Source organism: Stigmatopora argus, chromosome 17 (assembly GCF_051989625.1).
Source record: "Stigmatopora argus isolate UIUO_Sarg chromosome 17, RoL_Sarg_1.0, whole genome shotgun sequence".
NCBI lineage: Eukaryota > Metazoa > Chordata > Actinopteri > Syngnathiformes > Syngnathidae > Stigmatopora > Stigmatopora argus.
In genome coordinates, this window is record NC_135403.1 from 8,589,929 (window position 1) to 8,616,499 (window position 26,571).

The following is a 26,571-nucleotide window of genomic DNA, read 5'->3' on the forward strand; positions in this document are numbered from 1 at the left end:
ATCTGCTATGCATTCAGCTCCATCTTGGCTTAATGAACACTGTGCAAAACGAGAGGTATTATTAGAGCTATTATAGCACAATCAGAGAGCATTTTTCTTCGGTGCGTTTTCCGCATGGCGAGTGCATGAATACAGCGAGTCAATACAGCAATGCAATCAGCCAAAGCGCTGGTGACAAATGCAGCATGCCAAGCGGTGCTCACTGTTTAACACAACGTATAGGCTGCTTAGGCCTTGCTCAATTTATCGACTTCTGCAAGAAATCAACAGTGGCAAGCAGCTTAGCGGCTCTCTCTTTCCATAATAGACTCCATTCATACAGGCCTTTTATTCTTCACACTGCAGTAGGTGATAAATGGACATAATGTCTGCCAGCCTTTGAATTTGCACCTTGTTGATTTTTCTTTTCTATTCTCTTTCCTGCTTCTTCCTCATTTCCTCCTTTCACTTGTGATCCAGGCTGATATACAGTATCCTGATGACATAGAAATATTCAAAGTAGATCCAGTTCTTCAAATGTAGTCTGCTAGGTAACGTAGTAATGCTTGTTTCACTGTCAGATGTACAAAACTTAACTTGTTTTTAAAAATGTGGTGTAGAAAGAAAAAAAAACACTGTATTTTTTCTGTATAACCATTTCCAAAGGGGTGGGATACTGTAAATCTCCAGTGATCATAATTTTCTGTGAAGATGAAGTAGTAAAAATGTACTTTATTATGGTTGTAAATATATACTTGCTCTCCAGAAGCCTCATATTGGTAATACATGACTTTATCCTCAAAGATAGGATGCTCCCTTAAGGAACATAATTTATCAGCAGTAGTGAGCTACACATTAGGGTGCGTATGTGTGTGTGTTGGTGGGGATTTGTTATAGGTTATGTAGTACTATTTCCCTCTTTGTTTTTTTAAACAGATGTCTCATTTTTGCAGAAGGAAATTAGCAGATTGCAAAGAATCATAGTGAGACCCAAGCAGATTTTAGACAACACAATTTTCATTGCGAAGTTCAAATACCTACCAGACAAATGATTAAGTACTCAGCACAGTCAAGAGGGATTTGGTCCAAGAGATGTTAGCAAAGACCAGACACTCGCCCATTCTAGCTTCGCCAATAGTGTAATATTCTATTGTGCCGGTATTTTCCGTGATTAATCCTGAGCGCATTCCATGCCATATTCTTACGTTTGTTCTTCTTATAAGCTGTTTGAGTAAAAATGACTTAAATTGATTAAGTGACACTAATTGTGCAAAAGGGTAAATCGAGCAAAGGAAAATTGCCCACTTTCTATCATCAAGTATCCGTTAAAGAAACAAACAGTGAGTAATGAATCCAAATGTGAGCAACTAGTGAATTAAGTCATTAGGACTCACTTAAACTGAGAGATTCAAACCAATGGTGTTTCAACACCATATTAGTGTCAATGTGATGCTTAAGGCTGTGAGTCTCCATGTCAACAGTGTAGAGAGAGGATAACGTGACTGTGGGACAACAGAAAGTCAATATCAATGTTGACCACAAAATGAACATGGAACTTAATCCTATGTCCACACCTGCGATTCACTAAATCACATTTTCTCCCATGAGCTGTTGTTCAATTTATAACTTCCAAAAGCCTCCCTTTGAGGCAGAAGGTGTTAATTATTGGTGTTTGCATACATACTATCCGACTGTATAGGCTTAAACCCTGTTGAAGACTTTTCTTAACTTGTTTAAAGAGGCTGCAATTGTCAAGTGTTGAAAAATGTGAGAGTGCTCAGGAGGAGTTGAGGTGATGAGCATCTCTTCATGTCCCTGACAAATGCGATTAGAGAAAGGTGTTTATGTTAAGTTAGAATATCAAGGAATACATGGGGGAAATTGAGGTCTTAATGTGCTGATATTTCATGCAGATTCAAGGAAGATTCAGGATAAGACGTAAGCTGAGCGATTTGCTTGGAAATCATTCATCTCTACTTAGATCTGTCTCCGATAATGCAATTCAATTTTTGCCATGATTTATCAGCGCAGCAGTTCCGAATGATTAGCAATTAATCTAGAAAGTTGTTGGCGCCCTCTTTGTTAGTTATTCAAATTTCTTAGCAGCCATTGTAAACATTTTAAATACCGCTTATTTAAATTATGTTATTTTCCAACATAAAGATTACCCTTTAAGGAAATGCAATGCTTTTGACATGAAGACACAATATGTGTACATGTCTGTTTTATGATCTAATAAGAGTAATAGCTATCATTGATATGTTTACAGTTGTTATGAAATCAAAACGGAATGAAAAAAGCTCATAACAGCAATGAGATGTCATAAAAGGGTTTGCGTGTCCATCGAATGTTGGCACTACGTTGACAAACCACAGGCATTGTTATCCTATAGTACTGTGTTATCCCCCCATTTCTCTCTCAGCGGGTCACTGGCCTGTGGGTAGAAGGCCTCAGATGGTTAATTATCTCTTGTCTGAGCCATGATCGTATCCCTTGGGGTCCAACAGCATAACTTGAACATCGTCTCACTACACTCTAGGCTGTCCAACAACCTGGTTAATAACGATCCGTGCAGCTGCCAATCTGGCTGAGCTGTGCTATCAATATTCTTGTCTGAACAACAACATCAATTAAGAGACAGGGATCTAAGTGTTAAGGTTTAAGACACTGGACAAATACCATGCCGTGGATTGTAAATGGCACATACGACTTCATATCAAATCATTTTAAGCTTCGTGTTAAAAAAACTGCCAATGTAAAACACGCTTAGTTTGCCAACACAGATCTTTTCAGGGGGAGGTTTGAAAATTGGAGACACCCGTATCTTCAAAACAAGCGGAAGCACACTTTCACAAGACTGACACTAACAATACATGCAGTCTTTAGAAAACCCTCCATCACTGTAATGTGTCTCCACTGATTGTAGTGGTGCAGTAAATGTACTTTCTGTTGGAGAAACGTTATATTATCGTTTCAGTTAAAAGTCTTGTGTAATTGGCCCCTTAAAGGTTGGCAACCGTTCACATTCGCTCCAACAGGCAATTATGGAGTCTTTGGTTTGCCTTACACAACTAAGACCATAATTCTTCCACCGTTGACCAAATTTGGAGTTCAATTTTTTTTTTCATGAACTGACAAATGGGACATTGAATCAAATTTAAATACTATGCACATAAGCTGGTATTTATTTACTTATACTCAAAACATGTGTATCCAATGTTCTAAATGTATGATGTTTTGACGGATAGAAGTTACCAGAAAACTTTACAATTGTGTAAATGATTTATTAATGCAGGGACAACAAATATATCCCTTGACAACATCTACGTTGGTGTTTATCCAGGTAGACGATACAAATACTGTAATTTTTCTATTATATACCATAACTTTTTCCCTCACCTTTGAACAGATTTAGTTTGTGGATTTTTACAGGCTAATGTATTTTGGTGTAATAACAGTATAATTTGTTCTCTGTAGATCCAAAATGACCGTGGTTAATAATTGTTAGCTAATACTAGTGGCCTGGTGATAGAGGAAAACTTACCTTGTTGGAGTTGACAGTCCCGTAAACTTATGATGGTTCATTTAATGGATCTTTTGCTATGCCAAGCAAAATTTCCACTCATCCTTTTACTGCATTGGTCGTAGTCTTTGCAGTCAGAGACGTGAAAGCAAAGATCCAAGTTAGAAATACCTGCAATTGGATTGGATGACACCGACTCAGTGCCTTTCTTAATCATGCTGAACAGCGGGATATGCCTCTGAGTCCCGCTATGTTAATGACGGCAACAGTGGGAACAAGGAATGTGACAGAAGGGGCTGGCTGAGAACCCCAGGCCCTACATTTCAGGTCGGGGTTATTATTTGCAATTACCCTGATTACTGAGCCTTTCATTTGAAAGACTAAGGTGAAACTCATTTGTTCTTCCTATTTTTACCAATCAATGCATTATAATTGAATATAATTTATATAGAAATATTACTTCCCAGAGAAGTATTTTTACTGCACTGATTGCAGATGACTTTGTCAGCACTCTTGTCAAGGTAGGGCAGCCAGAACCATTTTAGTGAAACATAGCTGGCCCTATTTACATTTATTAGAAGCATTGCCCTACTTACCGTACGCCACGCTCAAGTGTATGTCATGCACTGAATATCTTTTGCTAATACACCATGCTTATTGAAACAAATATTGCTGCAAGATACATTTAGTTCATCAAATGTTGAGCAAATTGTTCAAATGCAATGGAGTTAGTAAATTAGTTGGATTTCACTATTCGCGATAACCTTTAATCTTTTTTTCTACATGTTTGACAGCAGTTTTTTTTATGAGCTGATAGAATTAATGTGCTGCAAATCACAAAGGCAGGTTGGTCGTCAGGATTATTATTCTTTCAGTATTCACCATGATGGGAACAGCATCACAAGGTTCTTTCAATATAAATACCAGCCTTCTTCTTATGATGCGACCTGGACATGAACTTTTCGGTATCTTTGGGCACCAGATGCAAAATGTTTGAAATCTTACAGCAGGGTTTTCTCTGTTCCTTATGAGACGAGATTATTCCCTTCCATCCACACTGCACTAAGAACCCCCAAACCTCACCTTTTATCTTGCCATTTAAAATTAATCAAGTGTGGCTCAATGATTACTTTACTTTACAAATGCAGCCTTCAACCTCCTGTCGCCTTATTACCATGAAACTGTATTGAGAGACCAAGCCATCGCCTGCTCTTTTGTGCCACTGTAATTAAATTCTTAATTTTTGGTGGTGAGGAATACTGATATGACAGTTCAGACCTGTTATCACCGGATGGACATTGTTTTGTGGGAGAAGGTGAGGGCCAAAACTCAAAACAATAATGGTGAGCCCGTCCAGTTAGCATTTACAGTAGACAGGCGGTAAATGAAATGAGACTTACGCAAGGTCACCGTGTCACTTTTTTTGTTTTCAATTTCACCCGGTCCAATACTATGGGAGATGAGGCAATACTTATTGAGCCCGTCAGTTACGCTAAAATTGAACGTCTCAATTTGATCCCAATCAGTCTGCAAGTCTAACACATTGCAGTTAGGCCAGTGTCATAGAACGGTAGTTAAATTTCTCTTCAAAATATTCATTCAATTTATTTTTCTTACTACTTATATGTTTCTGCCAACATATACTGGCTAAATGGATATTAACACCCTGGAAAAGAAACCAAGGTTAATAACATTTTGCTAAATTGGCGTTGTTCAACAGTTCATTTCTCCTGTCTCTGGTCCAGCATGTATCCGTGGGTATAAACTGGTGCTACTCAAACAGAAGAGAAAGCGGAGACCATCAGTAAATCCCTCATAACCTTGTCAAGGTTGAGCTTTAAAGATAACAAGATTTTGTTTCGATAGTCACAACATAGATAAGAAATACACATTTTATAATCAAATATTGATTTATTTTTTCTGTCTTTTTTTTCCAGCAAATTGACTTTTGCCAGACTGACAAAATTATATTTTAAAGACCAGGATGTCCGTGCAGTTTTGACTGAATAAAATTATTTATACATTCACAACTAAAACACAGGCACCAATATCATTTTTTTAATATCTCATAGTCTACGAAAGAAATTATGTGAAGTGGCAGACAGCTTTGCAGTAGTTAGTATACTCTCTAAATCAATGTTCTGTTTAAACTGTGAAATGCATATTGATTTAGCTGACATTAGTTTAATGTCAAATTGTATTTGGTAAAGGTCATGTGGGAGGTATGAACAAATTATTTGACGGTGTCCGAATGATTTCCCATGATCACTTTCATATATGTCATAATTATTGAATCCTGCCCCGGCACCAAGTTTTTACCTTCAATTTTCCAGGTTCATATAAATGAATAAAAATTGGTCTGTGCTGGTGGATCAATAGTTCATAACTGTACCTGCAAGTCAGTGTTGCAGCCTGAAAAGCTAACATTTAAATGTAATTATAGAACCCTGAGAATGTTGGTTGCAAGTACATTTCTTCCACCTTTCTGTCACCTTACTAGAGGCACACAAACACTCAATATTAGCTTCTCCCAACGGCCATGTGACAAATTGTGCATGATGCAACAAAGTTTGAAAGTTTTGGCTCAAACACAACCTTGTTTATCCCTACAAAAGCACCATACCTAAAGTCAGAGATTGGACAACGTAGATGGAATTAGAAAGCGTTCAAAAATTGCAGTAACAGAACAAACAAGCTGATATTAGGAAAATCCTAGTCAACTAATTCTGAACACAGATCGGACCTAATTGTGCATGCACTGGTAGCATGTCCAGCTGTTGGGAAAATATACACTGATGTTCATATACACATACACACACATTTCTTGCCTCCATTGCTGAGATTGATTTACCTTTGTGTCCTAGACCTATCGTTATCATGGGCCTCTCAGACAGGCCTGCCATGATAGCTCGGGGAAAATGGGACAGAGGTGGCAGCAAAACTTTAATGGGGAAGAGCTCCTTATCACCAATGGAGAGATCAATCATTCTTTTGCTAAGAGAAGAAATATGGAAGACGATGCAGAAGTCTTTGGCCTATTTCCTGACCAAGGTAAGCAGTTTTTCTTAAGAGAGGAGCATACAAGTCTTTACAGATAAAGAAAAAAGAAATATGTTAACGATTTGGCCTGGCCAGAAATATTATTTTCCCAAGATAATTTTACTTTTATCAAGTAACTTGACGGAAATATTTTTTCTTCAATTTTTATCATTGGATTTTATGTCATTTGAGCAAGCAATATAAAATAGTGTTTGTGGAAACAAAACATAGCAATGTATTGTTAAAAAATGCTTCAGTAACAGTTATTATGTGTTGTTTGAACGGCTTAAAGGTAAGTGAAGTCTCTTATATGTTGAACACCTAGAAATTCATACAGGCATGAATTGGTGTATTTCCTGTAAAAAGAATGAGCCAAGGTGGTCACGGTGTCTGATTAGAACACCTCCTGTCTGCCTGGTGTTCTGTGCATGTTCGACTACGAGGGCAGACCGAGAACATGCTCGAGGGATTATACAGCTCATAGGGCCTGAGAATGCCTCAGGCTTTCCTTGGAGAGCTATAGAGGAGTATAAGGGGAGAGCATGTCTGGGTTATCGGAATCAGTCTCTTGCCTTCCAGGCCTGTTATTTGATGAAACTTCTCGCAAAATCCCTTGCTACACGTTTACATAAAAAATTACGAAGAGGGAAAAATGTAGTTTTTAATCCTTGGGATCGTTTTAGGTTAAGTCATGAGCACACGTTCGCTAAATTGTTACTATATATTTTTACTCTAGTTATAAAATGTATTGTACAATGCTATACATCAACACACATCACTCAAATAAAACTGCTCTGTACAACCAAAGCACCTAACCAGATACTATCTGGAGTAGTAATTCAAGATAATTGGGATCTGGCAGTGTTACTATTTTAAAAGGAGTGTCTCAATCCTTTATTGCTATGAGATATAAGACCAATAATACATACAATAAAAAGTCAGTCGTATATCAGACTGCAATTAAAATCTACCAAAACACAAATGCAGGCAGTCCATTCCAGAATTTTTCCAGCACTTCTATAAAGTAGCAACCTTTCATGTACAAAGGTTATTGAATATTTCCGAGCAGGAGTGTTGTCTGGTTTAAATACTGAATTGGAAGGTGGCCCCATAGAGAATCTTCATTCTACCTGTGTGTTTGTGAAAATGGTATTACTGACCAGATTGGATCTCTTATAATTATCAATGTTTTTTTTTACTAGTGACAGAGTCTTTCTTTGAACCTTGGTGCCTGGTTTTGCAACCATTTCTTGGCATGTTTGTGATTTTGTAGGATGGTATATTGGGTCCTGCAAGGGAATATATGTTTGCAAATAGCCCGTTTGATGCCACAACCTTTGGTAAGCTGAAAGTCATATTACAGGTTTCGGCTAAAACTTTCACTTTTATTAACCAACGATTTTATTATGCTAAATATAGGGATCTCTTAGTTAAAGACACTTTTTACCTTCTGTCAACATGGGGAGAGTTTTATGTACGGTTATCCTAGCAATGAAGAAGTATTTGGAGCAAATCTTTGGATTCATCATTTCAACTAACCCAGTTCGTTTCTGCTGATGAAACTTAAGTTCAATAAGATATTGTTTAATGTTGTTTTTGTGACTGTTTGTGCAAAGTAGCTGTTTTGTGTAGTCAACAAACATTACTTTGGCGCAAGAGTCAGAACCAAATGTGGAAAGACAACACTCGAGGGTGATTTGTTTGACTATGAAAGGTTCTTTGATTTGTGTTCGAATTGCTTGCTGGAAGCATGCAGCAGTGGATCATGTAGCAAGTTCTCCCGAGTGGATAGCAGCCACCAGAGCTTGGGTGATAGGCGTTTGGTACAGTGGAAGAAAAAAATCCATTGGGGACCATATGACAGCACTCATTTACACTGCATTGCTTTTATTTAATGAACTTATTAAATATTTTACCTAATGACTGTGTTCAACTCTCTAAGGAGTTTGAAGTTCCCTTGCCACCAGAGAATAAAAGTGTTATGCTTCTTATGAATCACATTAGTTTTCCTTTAATTCCCCAAAGTGGAGCTCTTTGTAGATCATTGAGATAGATCAAAGTGAAAGGCTATAGAGAAGGGAAAACAACAAAATAAAGGAGGGATGTCTGTTATTAAACAGCTAGTAGGGGAAAAGTCCAGTGTATGCTATCCTGGACTGCACTTTTCCCTGTGGGGTTATTGCTAGGGAGTGAACGAAAGGAAGCCTTCAGATCTCATCCATCCCTTGTAATCCCACCTAAGCACCTAACGAAAGTGGTGCCGTGAAGATCACCTGGGTCTGTGCGTATCACAAGCTGAAGAGCCCCTTAGCCATCTAACCAGCCCGAAAAAAACCCTAAATTTCTTTTGACTTTTGGTTGCTTCTCTTCTGGCAGCTATTAACTAAAATATTTTTTTCTTGGTAAAACTGTAACTGTACAAATATATATCAGCTATACTGCACACCTAGCAATCTTGAGTGTGAGCTTTGGCTCATATGAGTTGTCGATCAAAAAATTATACATTAGTTGCACTGGATCAGTCAAGCCTTGTCATGGGAGGATGTTTTCCTATAAGAAATGATTCAGAAAGCATATTCTCTACCATTCTAATTTCAGGCAGGGCAAATTTAATGGAAAGGCACAGCTAGATTTTTATTTATTTTTTTATGTGAAGGTCAATTCAATTTAAAGCATAGGACTACAACTGATTTGTCAACAAACAGTAAATGTCCCCAAAAATGACATTCACTGTATAATTCAGAAGAGTTTGGCACAAGATTGTTCGTCCTCCATATAATAAATAAACCATTTGAAAGCTATGGGTTTCCTGAGCTGACAGTTAAGGGCATGGTAAAACCATTCCAATAACTTGCATCACTACCTACAGTTTTTGCTAATGATGGACAGAATCATTGACTCGAAGACTAGAGTTAAGCTTACAGTAAATCTTTCACAGCGAATGATTAAGTCAACTTCATTCCAGTTTCTTTCAATATCTTAGAATGGTCCACGTTGTGAGGCCAATGTATGTTGCGTTCCCTAAAAGTCAGGTGTTCGAAAACCTCTTCACTAATATCAGATCGATAAACATGCATACTGCTCAGTCAGAAGTTGAGGAGCTGATAAAACATCCAGGCTTCATCAGCATGCTTCGGCCCTCGCTGTTTGGTTCTTAACCTTCACTGTCTGGATGCAACTGTGCTGTTGCAGTCTTTGTTCTTGTAAGCTTTGTACCCAACATCAAAGAGTTTCAATGAAGAGGAGGGCAGACGTAGAAAAGTATCTGGCAAAAAGCTGGATATTAGTCCACATGAAACAAGAGGACATATCCAGGCATCATCATCATCATCTGAGCGGTGGCCCCTTGGACTGCCATTACCACATGATGATGACACTATTTTGTTGCGCCGCAAATGTGAGACTCACCCGAAGAATACATTTTTGCTTTGCTTTGATTTTCCTTGTACGCTGGCATGCTCTCAAAGCCACATAAACGTGGCTCTGAACTAGAGACGTTCCATTATGACTATGAGAACTGTAAATTAAAGTTTTCTAATATTAGTAACTTATGAAATGGGGGTATTGTTGTAGTCTACTAAAGATTGCAATTTGATTGCAAACACACAACAAAATATCCTTTTTTTAAAACAGTTCTGACTCGAGGTGAGAAAAATGATTGAGAAGACTCACTTTTGGTTAAGCGGCAGCCTCGAGTCTTTAATGAGCCAAAAGTGATCCAGAGTATTTGGTGTGAAATTCAGCTGCTTCCCTTTTTCTAAACCAGAGGACCACCTGCCTTTATCCCAGAGGAAAAAAAACAGTCGTCTTCAAATAGTGCTGGGTTAGTGAGAACAAAGAAGAGATTCATTAAATGAGATCCTCCTCTCTAGTAACCTGTACATTTTCAACCCCACAATCCCTTTGAAGAGGTGGCCCTGATCTCAGGCCTAGAACATGGTCCACTGGGGTTATGCTGATAATGAGGAAGAAAAACTCAGAAAGGTCACTCTGGTGCACTGAAAAGAGATGCCAATAGAATCTGTAGAATTGCTTGTCATGCGCAAAATAATGCATGTTACACAACAATGAATAGCTTGTTTATGGTGATGGACATTCAAGGAAATAGTTGTCAATATTAACCAGTGCGGGCAGCTCAGTGAATGGGTGGCTAGCTCGTCCAGCTCGCAGTTCTGATATTGGAGTTTCAATCCCCAGGGGGTTCTGATCCTCCTGTGTGGCATTTGGATCTTCTCCCGGTGCCTTCGTGGGTTTTATCCGGGCACATTAACACTCTAAATTGTCCCTGTGTATGAGAGTGAGCCTCAGTGGTCGCTTGTCTCATTGCCCTCTCATTGGCGACTGGCCGGGGACCGATTCAGGGTGTCCCCCATCTACTGCTCACAGTTGGCTGAGAGGTTAGGAATAAACAAAAGGAAAAAAAAATATTGGTAACAGTTTATCTATGGACATTAACTTTTATATCAGGTTTTATCACTCTTATTCCTGTGCCTGTTGCCTTTGCACATTCATGTAGCGCAGTAACCCATATGGATGGACTATTTTGTACATGTAGGAACAATTTAGGGTGCTCTTTGTTTCTTGTTCCTCACAACAGAATCAAGAAACAGACTTGACCCGCACTGTTTGCACAAGGACACACAGTAGTATTAGCTGCTCCCTGAGGGAACGCATGGGTAAAAACAAACTAAACCTGTGTTTTTTACCTTCACAGAGATAAAGTCTGAATCTTGAAGCCTCATGTCTTACATGTCATACATACAAACACAGTAATCAAGATGTAAGCTATAGCCTGGAATTGTTTGAAATATAAAACAGGCACATGGGAAACAAATGAAAAGTAGAAATGTAGTCTTGGATCAAACGTAGATGTTTGGAAAACACGATTGCTTTGCTGTCTCACAGAACCCGCTTGTCTTAAGTATCTAAGAAGAGCAAACTAGCCTATACAGCTTTGTACTTTGATTAACGCTAAGTGAGCACACTGTATAATCCTTGAATCCGTTGTAGCCCCACTGGGACTTAAGTGGGAACGATTTTCTCTTGGCATTGAGCTTTGCAGCATTCTGAGTTGTTCCTGGTTAAGGTAGCCTTTTAATTCCTCTCATTTCTTTCCTTTTCCCCCCTGAATATACCCATTTAGTAACCCAGAGTTAAATTAGGGGCTCATGTTCGTAGATTAAGGTTGCACTTGGTACCACACACTACCACCAAATTCAGCAACTGGACAATGTTCACAAGTGGTTCATAACCTTTGTTGACTCGGGAAATATAGTACCTATGCACTGTGCTTAAGTAGTTGTGTCTCCCTGCTGATATGCCATTCTAATTATTCTCCTGTGCTTACATGATTGGATAGCTAAATGTTCCTTTGGAAATATGAAAAGCAAGGCTCCCACTGGGAGGACTATTGTGTCTTTGTCTGTGAACTGAAGTTTAAAATGTTTCCAAGAAATGAATATGGTTGACTTCTTGAGTATTTAGCCGCATGCTGAGTGAGCAGTGATTAATTAAAACATGACATATTTATCAGCGTGAGCAGCTCATGATGCTGTCATGTCTGTCAGAGCCCCAGAACCAACCAATGTCTCGCTACATATGCACAAGAACAGGTCAGCTGTGAGACATTTGCTTTAACAAACGCTCGGCTATTGGGAGTAAAGTTTGCTTTACTTGAATGTGCAGTACTTTGTTGTGCCATCTTATTCTTTCACAATGATAAAATAAAAAGCGACGTAATCCTTTGCAGGCTGGTATTGTTGGTGGTACCCATAAATTTGGGAAATTACGGAAGCTATGGTACATGTATATATGGAAAATGAATAGTTAAATGAAGTAATACCTGGAATCAATGGCTATTTTTTGATGGCATTCAAGATTTAAAATTGCATACTACTGTAGTATGGATAATAATTTGGATATGCGTATCAATTTTCCTGGAGAGCTTTGTCATTTCAATAGCTATGTATTTTTTAATGAATTTGTAGACTTATAATAAGACTTGCAAAAAAATCTGGATGAATAATTGAAGCACCGTTGATGAATTCTCTGACAAAAAGCTCCACTAAGATATAATGTCTCTGAAGGTAATGTTGCCCTCAAGAAAAATGAATGTGAAGGGTTGTCACATGATTTTACAAAAGAAATCTCATCTCACCAGAGTCGTAAATCTTACCAGCGGCGGGGTGAGTACAATAAGTTTATCGTAAAAGTCTTTGTAGTAGACATTTACAGTTCAGCTCTCCGTTCTTCCATGACGTTGCAAGTAAACGAAGTGCATATTCCTTCCCTAAATTCATAATATAATCCTGCTTGATACAGTCTTTCAAGCTACTTTGAAGATGAGCTTTCTGGGTTTGCTGTGAGTTTAAAGACTCCAATGTTGTCACTTGTACATATAGCTTATAACTTCCGCAACATTTTGAGTAGTTGTGAGATTATAGAATTAAGTATTCAAAAAGCCATTCCTGTCTTCAAGAGAATAAGAACTTCCAAGAAAGATGAGGCATGCAGTTTATTTTCTTAATAAATATAGATGGCACAAAGGGCATCAGTATATTGCTTTACAGCATGCAAAACACAGCCATAATCAATTTTACAATTAGCCAGTTCAGTGTTTTAATTAAAAAACAACAAGTCTCCTTTGAAGAAATCAATTCCAACTAAAGAGGCAAAACAGAATTCCCATGACAGTTTACCATCCCACGGCTCTATCAATTCAAAGACTCACTGCTGCTTGGACCTTTAGATTTGTGTTATTGCAGTTTTTTTTCATTTGATGACAAAAATGGCAAATATTTCAGTCTGAAACAAGCATATTTGATTAAAGCAGCATGATGGAATGGTGCATAGCATGACTTCTTGACTGGCAAGATACAATGCTCTAAATTTAGAGAATGTTAGAGTTGGGCATTCCTTAAAATGTGTAATTTTTTTGGTTGTGATTTATGTTAATATTCAGTCAGAATTACATGGATTGCTCAAAAAAATATCCAATACTAAATTCAAAATACTATAACTCTAATTCCAAGGAAGTTGGGCTGTTGTGTTAAACTTAAACCAGACAAAATGTTTAACATCCTTAGTGGTTCTGATTTTAATGCACAATTGAATTAATTACACTTATTAGTCATTTAACTTGGGCGTTCACACATCAATTTTGTATCGGCTTTTTATGAACTATAGTTTATGCTAGAGCTGTCTGAACTAGTGCATTTTGTTGTAACCAAATTGGTGTAAGAACTTTCTCTGAAGTGTCCACTCTTTCTGGCACAAAAAAACCCATTAATAATTCACCTAAATTTGTAGATGAATTAACCCCCCTAAAAAATAGCGGAAAATATTTTAAAATGACTCTCTTCATTGAAAATATGCAGACTTTATAACAACTCCATGTAAAATGCTTACTGCCACCATCTACTGTCCACATGAAGGATAATTTTTTTCCATCTCATCTCGAGGGGGAATGTATCAACATCACATCATAGTTGTTCACCTTGACGTAAACTGAATGATGGGTCATGATTATAATACAGTTCATTAGTTTTTTACTGCCTTAAGGTTATGTTTTCTATCTCACTGAAAATGTAATGCAAACACTGAATTACTGAATATACATCCCATTGAAGGATGCACACTACAGCTGCTTCAGAACATAACACAAGTGTGTATTCACCGATTTCACCACATACGTATAGACTGACTGTATATATTTTTATAATCTTTGTCAGGATTATTCAAAAGTGTCCGTCAATGAAATTGGCTTTATTTTATATCTAACAGTGATGGACTGAAAAAGAAGACAGGTTCACAGAACATAGTACATTTTGTAAGACTGCACTTTTGTCATGGCCCTTTGATCCCTGGGGAGCCCTTTTGGTTGCCCTCATCAGAGTCCCACTGAGTCCTTTCTGTCATTCACACAAGCACCCGCGTCTGATTGGATCGCAGATTGATTACACACCATTTATCCTGCTTTGTCATTGGAGGAGAGAAGGGCAGGCACAGTGGGTTTAAGTAATACTACTGTTATATATTGGGATCACATTTCAGGGGGCTTGAATTTATATGGCTATGAAATGATTGGGATGACCCAATCATCAAGAGGTAACTTAGGTCACAATCACAAGGAAATATTAACCTCTTGTGAGAAATCAGCTTTTATTGTGTATCAGTTTCCAGGTCCAACTTTGCCTAGAAGTTACAAATGCAACAAAAAATCTTTACTTTTGACAGTGTTTTGTATATCGGTGTCCCTTATGTTAAAGGTCTTGCGAAGCTTTTAAAAAATAATAATATTTAATGTACCCAAAAAACAATATACATATCAAATTTAAGATTGAAAACCACTTAGTGCTAAATTGCAGTTATAGCATTCAAATTTATTTTTTCTTATTTCATGCATTTCTTTTAATGCTTCACTAACACGTCCTATGTACCTGAATAATTTCATTTTAACTATGCAGCCAGAATGCCAAAATATTTAATGTTGGTTGTGATGACATTCTGAATCACATTCCTCATTTTCATGATGCTATATTGATTTAAAGGGATGTTTTAATGATGAAATCCCTGCATGCATCTGTTGCTGGAATAAAAGAGCCAAAGATCAGGTTGACCTCTCAACATCCATGCTCAGCATATGCCGTGCCACCTGAGTCAAAGGCACAACCGCTTTCCAGCAGCGGTGACAATCAGCAGCTTGCTATAATGATCAAAACCTCATCTGTTACTTTCATAAATCCCACACCATTGGATTCTGGAGTATTTGCAAAACAGAGCAGCACCATATGTTGCCATTCTGTATGCGCACGGTCCCGTGAACAAAGACAGGGGAAATTAATTAAAACGGTGCCTTGAAAATATCACATAGGGACTACTGCGCCTCCCTCCCTGATCTTTGCGTTTATTCCAAGAGGTATTAAATGGCTCTGAAGCTGTAAACCACAAGCCACAACCCCAAAAATAAATAAATAGATAAATAAAATAAAAGCTGTTAGTGCACCAAAGCTCTAGCAACCACCCCACACGGCGAGATTAACACACTGCTCAATGTGAGTAGTAACATTGTTGGTCTTCCTGCTTCCTGCCAATCGCACGACTGTGACTCTCTGTAATACATCAAACAAGACTTAAACTAAGTCAGGAAAGCTTTTAAGTGATAATGAGCTGGATGTTGGTGATGTCGTAAAGTGTGTGCAGTTGGGGAGGGCCAGTTTGACTTTATGCGACGGCTTTAGTGGTGTGTGAGAGATGAATGGAGGCTCCCTGAGATGTAGGAGCACCAAAATTGAAGCAGTTTCAGGATTAATGTTGGATGGCTTGAAAAAGAGGCAATTAATCTGCGTCTCCAAAATGGGATACAGTTGAATTTCAAGGACTGTAGGATGTTTTGTAACCCTAACCCGTAAAAGTGTGTCCAAAACATTTGCACTTATCTACTTTACTTCGCTAACTGAATCACATTTTAAAATTTGCCGTAGTGATTAGTTTGGTGGTTTTGTATTTCAAAATGCTATATCCAATTCCCGACCGGAGCACGGTGAAGTTAATAGAATATTTTCCCTGTCATGTCTTTGTGCTCCTATTGTTATCTCTTATGCATTTTTAAATAGTGTTAGATGGACAGCAAGTATTAAATGATATTTTTGCATTGGAATTGCGATCCCAGATGTCAGAAGACCACATGCATCTGTCTTAAACCCCCAAAATGCCCAAACCCAATAACCTTACCACCCCACCCCCATTCTTCGATGCATAATTCACCTTAATCGGACCTGGCACGACCAGCTTATGTAGCTTCAGGGACCTACACAACTTTCCCTCTTCTTGTCTGTCCGGATCTAAATTCACCCGAAAAATGCAGCTACAAAAACAAAAATCAAAAAATGACAAATAAAAAAAAAAATCTATATAAACTATACAGGAATTTTTGGGGCATGTGAATCAATGATGGTTATTGGCAACAATGTGAAGTAGTGTTATCACCTCTGCCTGCTACTTACCTACAATAACTTGGTTGAGTAAATCCTCAAAATTGTAAATATTGGTGGGAGTGATCGTCTCGGTGTGCTGTGATTAACTGACAACCAGTTTATGGTCTATCTGACCATGTACCCCAAGTCACCTCGGATAGGCTCTGGTTATCTGCAACTCTAATGAGGGGCCTGCTTTACAGAATTTAGATCCGTGTTTTGTAGTGTATAATTGCATTGGCTTGAACAATCATGAAAGCTGCTTCTCATATGAAGCTTAACTAAAATACAGTAATGCTTCCTATTAAATATCCATGAAGTCAGACAACTCAGAGTACAGTTCCCACCACCAGAGTAACTGGAGCCAGTATTATAAGAAAAAAAAAACATATTTTACAACTAAAATATGCTTTTAAATCCAAAGAAAAAACACTAGCTATGCCCTTGGTGATTTATTAGTCAAGCACATTGTAGTTCATTTGTATTTTGCCGAGATTTCCCAATCGTCCGTTGAATAATACTATTTGGAGAAATCTCGTCTTTACAAAACAGAGATCGAATTTACTTTTATTCTATTCATTTTCTCCTTTCCTGTCTTTCACTGATAAGCCCCCCACCCCAATGAACACAATGGCTCTATTGTACTGAACCACGGAGCTGATAATGTTATGTGACATTAAGGGCAATATGTTAGCTTCTATTCACAGAGACATTTTGATTAGAATTCAACCACACAAAGAGCACATACTAAAATTAAGAAATCCAATATAAAACTTCTGCACAGATCCAAACATTTAAAAATGATATTATTATTACTAATAAAGTTGTATTAATAGGCAAGCAAGATAATCTCATCAAAATGCAGAAGCACATACAAAGACTTTGGCTGCTAATATATTAATTTGAAATCCACCCTGCTAATTCATCCACTGAAATTCTCAAAAATCCCACTTTGATTCAGCTCCTCTTTAAGAAGTCATTTGTTTCCTCTCTCTTATGTATAATGATATTCATATTATCCCCAAATGCTGACCCAAGAAAAAATGGCTGTTTCGGAGCTGTCACTGCATCATCTTTATCTTCACTCTCCAAATGTTGGGGTCAGCCAAGACTGACGCTGGGCAGACAATTCTCCTAAAGACTTAATGTGATTAATGGGTGTCAATTAAGAAGGGTGCGAGAGAGGTTGCAGAGTCGGGGAAAATAAGCCATTCAAAGAAGATTGTAGCTAAAGAATGCGTGGCGCAAGAATGTATCCTCCCATTAAGTACTTTGACACTCACTCAAAATAGTTTTGAATGTGACTTTCCAAGTTACAGTATTGAAATACAAACCTCAGGGTCAGAGTCTGGCAAACATGAAATTGCTCAAGTTTAAAAACTCTAGCCAAAGAGTTCATCAGTTTCTGTATTGTAATCTTTCCCCAACCAATTCGAAGTTTGTGCATCATCTAATAGCTTTTGTGTGATTGACTGATCAATGAACAAATGTTCTTGATAGATTGACGTAGTAGCTAAGTATTTATCCTTCCCACATAACAAAGAATCCTGGCTTTGTAAACTGGAATATCCTTGATTTGTAATTCTCAAGTTGGTGATTCTGAGGTAACTCATTTGTTAGAACACTTTGGCCTGTTGGTGTGTTGACTTTTGTGTTTTGTGAGCCTGGCTTCTTCCATTGCTTCTCTTTTTGAATAGATTTCCCTACATATTTTTATTTATTTGAAATCGGAACTGCAGGTTTGGCCAGTCTTGCATGGTGAATTCTGTCACCCACAATTACTTATCGTTAAATAACCTTGGTTGCATGTTAGCTGCACATGCACAGACCCAACCCATATATTTACAGCCAGAATAAATTCATATTCATTTGCACAAGCGAGTAAGTTTTAAATGTCCTTACAAAGACGGCGATGGCTTTTTTGTGCTGTTTTGGCTGCATTGTAGTAAAATAAACCCTACTGATTGGTAATTTCCAACACAGAAAAAAATAATTGTACTGTACTAAGAAAATAGTCAAAAACCATAAAAGACTGACAAAAAAAGTGCATGCAACACTGTTGTGAATGACAACACATTGAAGCATAACAAATTCAAACAAATAGTCAATATTTTGGCATGTCAACATTATGAGCAATTTATTGTGGTGGTGTCCACATAAATCAGAGCCTGAAATCCCGTCTTGATGAGATATTTCCTGTAAACTAGCAGTGTGTTTAAAACATTTAACGATATTAAGAGATTACTGTATTGCGGTCTCTTAGAAGAGACAGCTGCTGCTGGTCTCAGACTGTTGCCTTCATGTTACTTTGCAGTAGCATCCGGAAGGCAGCAAAGTGACTGTGTTGGGGAGATGAAGGTACACGTTTCTCCCAGTTGTCCGTCTGAACACATGATAAGACGACAGCCGACTAATCCCCTCCACCAACACCAACACCAAAGCTCCACCTTTGGAAATAGCAAACTAAAAGCTTAAAGTCAATATACTCCCAAAGACTAATGGGGAGGAGGCCTCTCAGGCCTCTATCTCTACAACCTGGCTGCAAGGGTTGATAAGAAGATCCAAGTAAATCCATCTAGGAGAAAATAACTACATTTTGTCATATTTTTCATATATTTATATTCAGAAAGGATTGTCTTATTTAGTTTCCACATGATCTATTGGTTAAAATCTAAACAACAATGCTGATTCTCCATAGCAATGACAGCAATTTAGTTATAATGCACCGGACTACTGTGACATTTAATCTAACTGAATCTGTGTCCTTAATGTGTATACTGAAAGGCATATACGTAGATGAACAAGCATATAAAGTGTAGTTTATGGAAATTAACAGTTGCTTGATTTGTTGCATGCAATTAAAATGGCTTTGGCACACAGTAAAGTAAAAATCAAATGTGCAGTGAATGTCGTATAAGTGGTGCACTGATTGGTCTCTTTATCGTAGATCGCAGGTGGCTGATTTGATGCAGGGGAAAAAGGAGTGTTGTCACTATACATTTGATGTAATCTCAATTTTGAATCTCTTTAATCCATAGATATGACATCAAACAAAGAGCCTGAAAACAAACTCTCAGATTCGCAAAAACAAACATTGATATTTTCGAAGTGATTAATACACTTTTAATTCTCCATCACATGCATTATTAAGCGGAATTGAATTTGCGTTTGAAACCATAAAAACAAAATAGCTTGAATGATTTCTGACAGATTAAATGGAAGTCATGTAAGTTATTTTTAATGACTCCGTTTTTTGTAGTCTTTCCACACATCTGAAGCGAGAGAAGAAGAAAAAAGACAAGAAATGTACATTTTCCCTACCAAATCAATACGTAAGAGTCCTTTTTCAATAGATAACGAGTGGTTGAAGTATTTTTGTCTGTCTTACTAAGATAGAGCATACAACCACCTGTACATGCCTTTTGTTCCAACATGCTGTTTTTGATCTACTTGGGCTCTTTTTCTTCTTTTTTAATTATCTCAGAGAGCAAAAGTAGGTGTAACGCCATTGTAGCTGTTGTAAACACTGTCCAGATATGATTACTGCTGCTGTGTCCCTCATTCTAATAATGATATTATTGACATAAATAGTTAAGTTAATAAAATGTAACATTGTTTTTTGGCCAAACTTTTAGTTGCGTTCAGAAATGTGATCTGGGTTCAAAATTTACCCATGTATATAAAGTATACTTTTATATTTTATGCCCTCTAAATGCGTCATGTACATGCAGTTTAAACAACACAAAGAAAACTGGTCGCTCAGTCTTAAATGTGCCAGTAAGAAACGATATTTCAAGGTTTTGGTACACTGCTTGAGTGTAAGAACCCCTGACCTTGTTGTACTTGTGTGTTTGTGCGTGTAACCTCCCCCCACCGAGCCTGTTTTCTGTTATCTATGTACGCTTCAGGCACCTGCAAGCATACCTTCATTACTGCCCCAGATAGTGGCATTGGCAACTTGTCACTTGTATTGATTTCTCTTAAACTGCAATTTACATGGATATTTGTGGGCGTCCTGAGGGCAGGTGGCAGGCAGGCACACGGCCCCCCGACACCGTCGTTCTCCTCGGTCTTCTGCCCGTAGGCCCGGTTGGAAATGTTTCCATCCAATAACAGAGCCTCAAAGTGACTTTTAAGCCTGGCATCAGCAAACATGTTGTGCTGTTATTTCTGGGCATTCATTTTTTTCCCCTCGCTTGTTATTCAGCTTGATCATTACCACTTGATGAATGTAAATTAAATGCCTTTGAGCTTGAATGTTTACGTAGAAGAAAATGGGTGGAAATGCAAATACATTTTGCTTTGGTTTGGATGGTGACAAAGACATTCAGCCTGATTCTGAGAGACCGTGCGTCAGTATCGCCGTGTCTCCTCTGCACACCCAACTGACCTTCTGCATTAAGAGGAACTAAAACAATAACCTCCAGCTAGGAAAACTACAAATGCTTTCTGAAATGCCTGACACTTCACTTTCACACAACAATGCCAAAATGTCACAATCTTCAAAGTTTACAACCACTAAATGTAGTCCAGACTGTCAGTGGAGTTTGCCCTGCAACCTCAAGCTTTTATGGATACAAGCAGCTGCAGAATATTTCTTTAAAAATGTATATGTAGTTCAAATGAAATAATCACTTTTATTAGGTATCTAAATTACTCCTTTCAGACAGATCATCAATAATGTGTTAATGTGATGAACTGATTAACCTCTTTGGAAAATAAATAACAGGTTCGTAAATGTTATTGTAAAAAGAAATGCTATTAAGAATTGACCTGACAATTAAATCTTGACAGAAGTGGCTGAAGTTAACGTGGAAATCCTAATTGTAGCAAATGCTATTAGCAGTTTTAAAATATTAATTAAAAAATTAAACAAAAAGAAAAAGCTGACTTTAATATTGAAACATGAACGCTAAGAACAAAATAGTCATCCTTTATATTTGCACGCTTAAAGATGAGCTAGAGCACAACCTAGTGACAGTCAGTTCAGTAGCAGGTACACAATGAGGGTTCATTTTCACTTCTTTCTCCATAGTTGGATGTAAAAACTGTCAGTTGAGGTTAACCACCACGTTCAAGTCCTTAAAGGCAATAGATCATTGGGTCTAAAAAAACAAAAAAACACGGAAAGCAGCACCACTGCACATCATCTTTGTGGCTTGAGATTTGATCACTATCAGTTTAAAATAGATAAATAAATAAATAAATAAATAAATAAAAAAGGAAATTTTGAATGTCACACCACCCTATTATACATGCAGAAGGTCATGCCCAAAGCCAAAAACTGGCTGGTTCGATTCCTGGCTACAACTGCCTATTGGCAAAGTGCCCCTGGGCAAGGCACTGAACCTTAATTTGCCCGGAGTGGGTTAGCAGAAATTTCCATGGGCATTGGTGTCTGAAAGTGAGCATGAATTTGAGCTATTGTAAAGTGCTTTGGGCTTGGTATAAACGTGCAGATAAATGTGCTATATAAGTATTCTCCATTTACCAATTTACCACTTTAGTGTTACTTTCGGGGGCAGCAGGAGACAAAAATTACGGCTGCTGTCACCAAAATAGCTCTTCCATCCAGTTCAGATGTGTAACGTATGCTTTCTGTAATAACGGACGCCGTCGGGGACAGATAACCACGAGCTGCATCGCAGGGTCCCCACGGCCGTGAAGTCCTTTCTTTCGTGCCGGCTGGCGGTAGATGTGTACAATACTGCCAAGGCCCCACTAAATTTAATAAAGTGAATTGTAGCTGACCTATTTGAAGGCAACCACTGGTTAGTTTGGTTGCTGGTTGCCAGCAGCCGGCTGTTTTGCTCTCGCGAAGCCCCGTTGATGAGAAAGGATGCTTCTCGATGGCATGGTAGATAAGCTCTGTTGAGATCGTTGTAACAAGTTTTGTTAAGTACTAGCAAGTGGATATTTGACACTAGTGCAGGGCTGCCTGTAGTGTCTGATAGGCTGGCTTAATTTTTCCCCTGAATCCTTGTTAAAAATAGTTATCGATTTTTTTAAAATTTATTTATCAAATTTGGAGCAGTTATTTACCCTTTGGTCCCATTGTACCAAATTAAGCACGTAACTATCGTTGCTTATCTGCGATCTTATTAAATCATTTATTTTACTTTTAGCAAGTGATTTTAGCAACTACATCAAGACCAAAACAAAAGTAAAGATTCTTAACAACAGTCATTTGTTGACAGAATCCAATCATTTCCACTGAAATGTCTCCTTAAAAAGGTACATATTTGTTTAATGGCAGTTATGTTATTAGATTGCATTTGTGATTTGGTCGTCCATCTCCTTCTGCCCTGCGATTGGCCGGCAGCCAATTCAAGGTATCCCTGCCTCGTCCCCATAGTCGGGTCGGATGGGCTCCAGCACCCCTCGTGACATTTGTGAGGATAAGTGGTTTGGAAAATGACTGAATATATATTTTTCTTCTTACCAAAAACGTGGTTGGCAGCTTGTGGGCTTTTCTACCAGCAGGCTTTGTATGTTTTCTGGGGGGGGACCCCTCCCTCGCCAAAAAAGGGGTTTAGTTTTCGGACCCTAAAATCATTTCAAGACAGCTGGCGTCTCAACATGGTTAATTAGTCATTAATTTCAATACATATCTCTATTGTATAGGTAACTTAAACTGTTACAAGAGCATATTCCCCATTCGAGACCAAATGGTAATCCATTTGAGAAATCATGTCTGCCACTTTTACCTCTGCCAAGGTGACGTCCAAACACATCTGACCTTCCCAAGGTACAACCAAGCTTCCCCCTATAAGTCTAAACAACTCAAGTCTGAAGAAAAAAAATTCCACCAGTTTGACAAACAAGTGCGCGTGTGAATGAGGGGGGGTGTCGAGCTGGTGATGTCACACCTCCCAGGCAGCAACGATTGGACCCTAATTAGAAAGCTGGCAGAGGAATAGATAGGCGTCACACGTGTCCCGCTTGATTGATTCCAAAGTAGCTGACGCCTAAATTTCCACAGCGGCGGAGAGAGCACCGAGAAGCCGCCGTAGAGCGATGCTGCGCGCAGGGAAGACAGTCTCCTTCAAACGCGGAGTTCCAGCCAGAGGCTTTTGACAACCGTAGCTGCAAGAAAAGAAAAAAAAAAGAAAACAACGCACCCTCCGTTTTTTTTTGGGTGAGGAGGGGGCAAATAAAGGAGGGGAAAGGGAAGAGTCCTGCCACAAGTCTCAAGTTATTCCGACTAGTCGCTCCAAAAAGGCAGATGGCATCCGTACTTGGGAACAACAGCCGCGCGTCGGGCGCTCAAGGTGGGCAGGTGAAATGCAAGCTGAAAAGAAGGAGGAGGAGGAGATCCAAGCGAAAAGGTAAAAGAAAAAAACTGAACTTTTCTAGCCCGTTTAGGCAGTTTTCGTGGTTGCGTGAAACTGAGGTCGCGCGCACCTTGGCAGAGCATCGGAGCGCAGCAGTCGCATCAAGCAGCCTCTCCGCTTAAAGTTGGAATAAAATAGGATTTATGACATGGAGGAAACAGCGTGCTGATTCAAATTGGAGGAATAGAGTAGTGCCTATTTACTTATTTACTTGATCCAGGGAAACCTTTGTTTGAATTCTTTTTTCCAGGGCTTTTAGTGTTAAAATAAATAAGTTTTCTATTTTTTCAGTTAACTTGATTTATTTTTAATCCGCGTTTTATTGCAGTTAAACAAAGGAAGATTATTCACCCCATCTGTTTCATTATTTTTTTTAAATAAATCCATTTAGTGACTTCATTTACTCATAGTTCATTGATATTTACTCTAAAACTTATACACTTGTGGGGGGAAGAGACCTCTGGAAGATTCAACAAAAGGATTTTAGGGTTAATATTGCTGTGCTTGTGTCATAATTATACTTAAACTAACCTAAATACTTAAGATTCCTCACATCTCAATGAAATTGTTTTCTTTTTGTTTTCCCCCTTAAATATTATATTTTATTATCATCTCATCTCATTTTCTGAACCGCTTTATCCTCATAATTAACGTAAAAATGCTTTACATTTCGGATAAAATCAATACGTGAGATCATCGATTCTAATTTCTGAAATCTGTGAAGTGAAAAGGAATGATTGTTTTATATATATATATATATGTATATGTATATATGTATATGTATGTATATGTGTATATATATATATATATATATATATATATATATATATATATATATATATATATATAAAATAGTACATTATTAATCAGGAGTTAGCATATTTAAATTGATTTGTTTTTCAGTGAGCAGATGTTATTGTCTCAAACCTTTTTTTTAATAGAGGAAAAGGAAAAATTTTAAGGAGATAAATACAACATTTTTCTTTCAAACATCATTCCAGCAGGCTTTTTTCCTTTGGGAAAACTATTTATACCTAAGATATTTAGTTTTTAATTCACAGCCCATAGCTTTACATTGTTCACAATTGGGTAGAGGGTGAAATGGACTATTTTCAACAACTACAGAAAGTGCATGTAAATTGTAATAGTCATAAAGTGCCATATTTGAAATGGCAGCACTTGCTAAAAGTTACCACCTCAAATTTATAGTCATATTGACTAAGTATGAACACAGAATTATGAACTTTTTTTTGCCACTTTCAAATGATCCTGATGTCTGAACGCAATTATCCTAACTATTTAAATTTTAAACAGACTATCACTCTCCTCTGTGCATTATGTACATATTTTCTATTTTCACTTTTCATGTTGACGTCATCCTTCCCGAAGCATACGGATGAATGGTTCTAGTGCTGACATATCCGAATGCAACATAATGTGTAACGAGCTTTCATAAACACTTAGTATATGTCATCAAACTGCAAACACATAACTGCAGCTCGTTTCCAGAACCTCTTGCTTTTTAATAGCCCAAGTAATTGAGACAAGGGAGACAATATATTAAAATATAGCACTGAGGCAAATGTATTTACATAATGGAAATGACAGAATTGGTTCCAGAACATTAAGCATTGCGTATGAATATCACACAATGCGTGCACATTGGCTGACAGGCCTTCATAACGTGTTTTCCAACGACCAATTTATCAGGACTGCTGATTCATTCTGATAACATGGGACATTAAGACCCAGTCTGGACATTCATTGTAAATTAAGTGTGTCTTTGGGAAGTACCGATAGACGCTGACTCCTCAAAAGCCTGCAGGAGATCCGTACGCCCTATTTTCCTTTTGCAACCCACATTTTTTGCGTTATTCGGCTGGAAAAATGAGATCACTGCATGCGACTTTGAACCGAAAAAATACTCAAAGCCTGATTTGCGAGAAAAAAAAGTTTGATGAAAAAGACTTACTGTCTGTAGACATAATACGTAGTCATCCTAATCTTAAGAATTGATTTTTTTGTTTTATTTCTGGACCTTAAAAAAAAATCCAAAAGGATTAACGCTTGGCATTTGACGAATAATCCTTTGAAAAAGCGGCAGATTATTTTGTAGATGAGTTCAAATAAACCTACAGTAAGTATGATTTCAGCCGATTCGGAACTGATTCGTAACCTCCGACTCCCTCTGTTTATTTGATTCCTGCTTGCCTTCCGAGAGTTGAAAAAAGTGACTAGGGTCTTGATTGTTGCCCGTTTGCATTTCCCCAAGTGACCGCTACCTGCCCGATATGTTCATTTTGTGGTTCTTAATGATTTGATTTGGTGATTCTTAATGATCCCATTTACTTTGATTTTGCTTTGTTGTTCTGTCTAATCACCCTCTGCTACTGTCACAATGAAATTTCCCGAATACGGGATGAATAAAGTTATCCAATCCAATCCAATCTTATGGTTGTTTGGCATCATAAGGATGTGCACCTGCACCTAGAAACACAACCAATTTCTGTGTTTTACGAGAGAGTCATTGACATTCGGTGAATGTGACTGTTAATTAAAGAGTGCTGGGATTTATGGTGGTGCCCCTACTGAAATGATTCTGCCATATTTCTGTCAAAAATCTAACATATATGACACTCTGCTGATATAGAGGAACATCTGGGTGAAAAGTGCCGCACCGCCTGTTATAGCACAACCCAGGGTGACTGCCTGCCAAATCATG

At 38.0% G+C, this 26,571-nt stretch overlaps 1 protein-coding gene across 2 annotated transcripts in view; it reads left to right on the forward strand.

Annotated features, from left to right (window-relative positions):
* The window catches only part of adarb2 (adenosine deaminase RNA specific B2 (inactive)), a 149,257-nt gene that overhangs the window by 20,057 nt on the left and 102,629 nt on the right, over positions 1–26,571 (forward strand). Inside the window, exons 4-5 of one of the 2 annotated variants that reach the window (XM_077623937.1) lie at positions 6,367–6,553; positions 23,498–23,843. In XM_077623937.1, coding sequence (XP_077480063.1) covers positions 6,367–6,553; positions 23,498–23,843 — 533 coding nt within the window. The remainder of the gene's footprint in view (positions 1–6,366; positions 6,554–23,497; positions 23,844–26,571) is intronic. The other variant, XM_077623938.1, reaches the window with a different exon arrangement.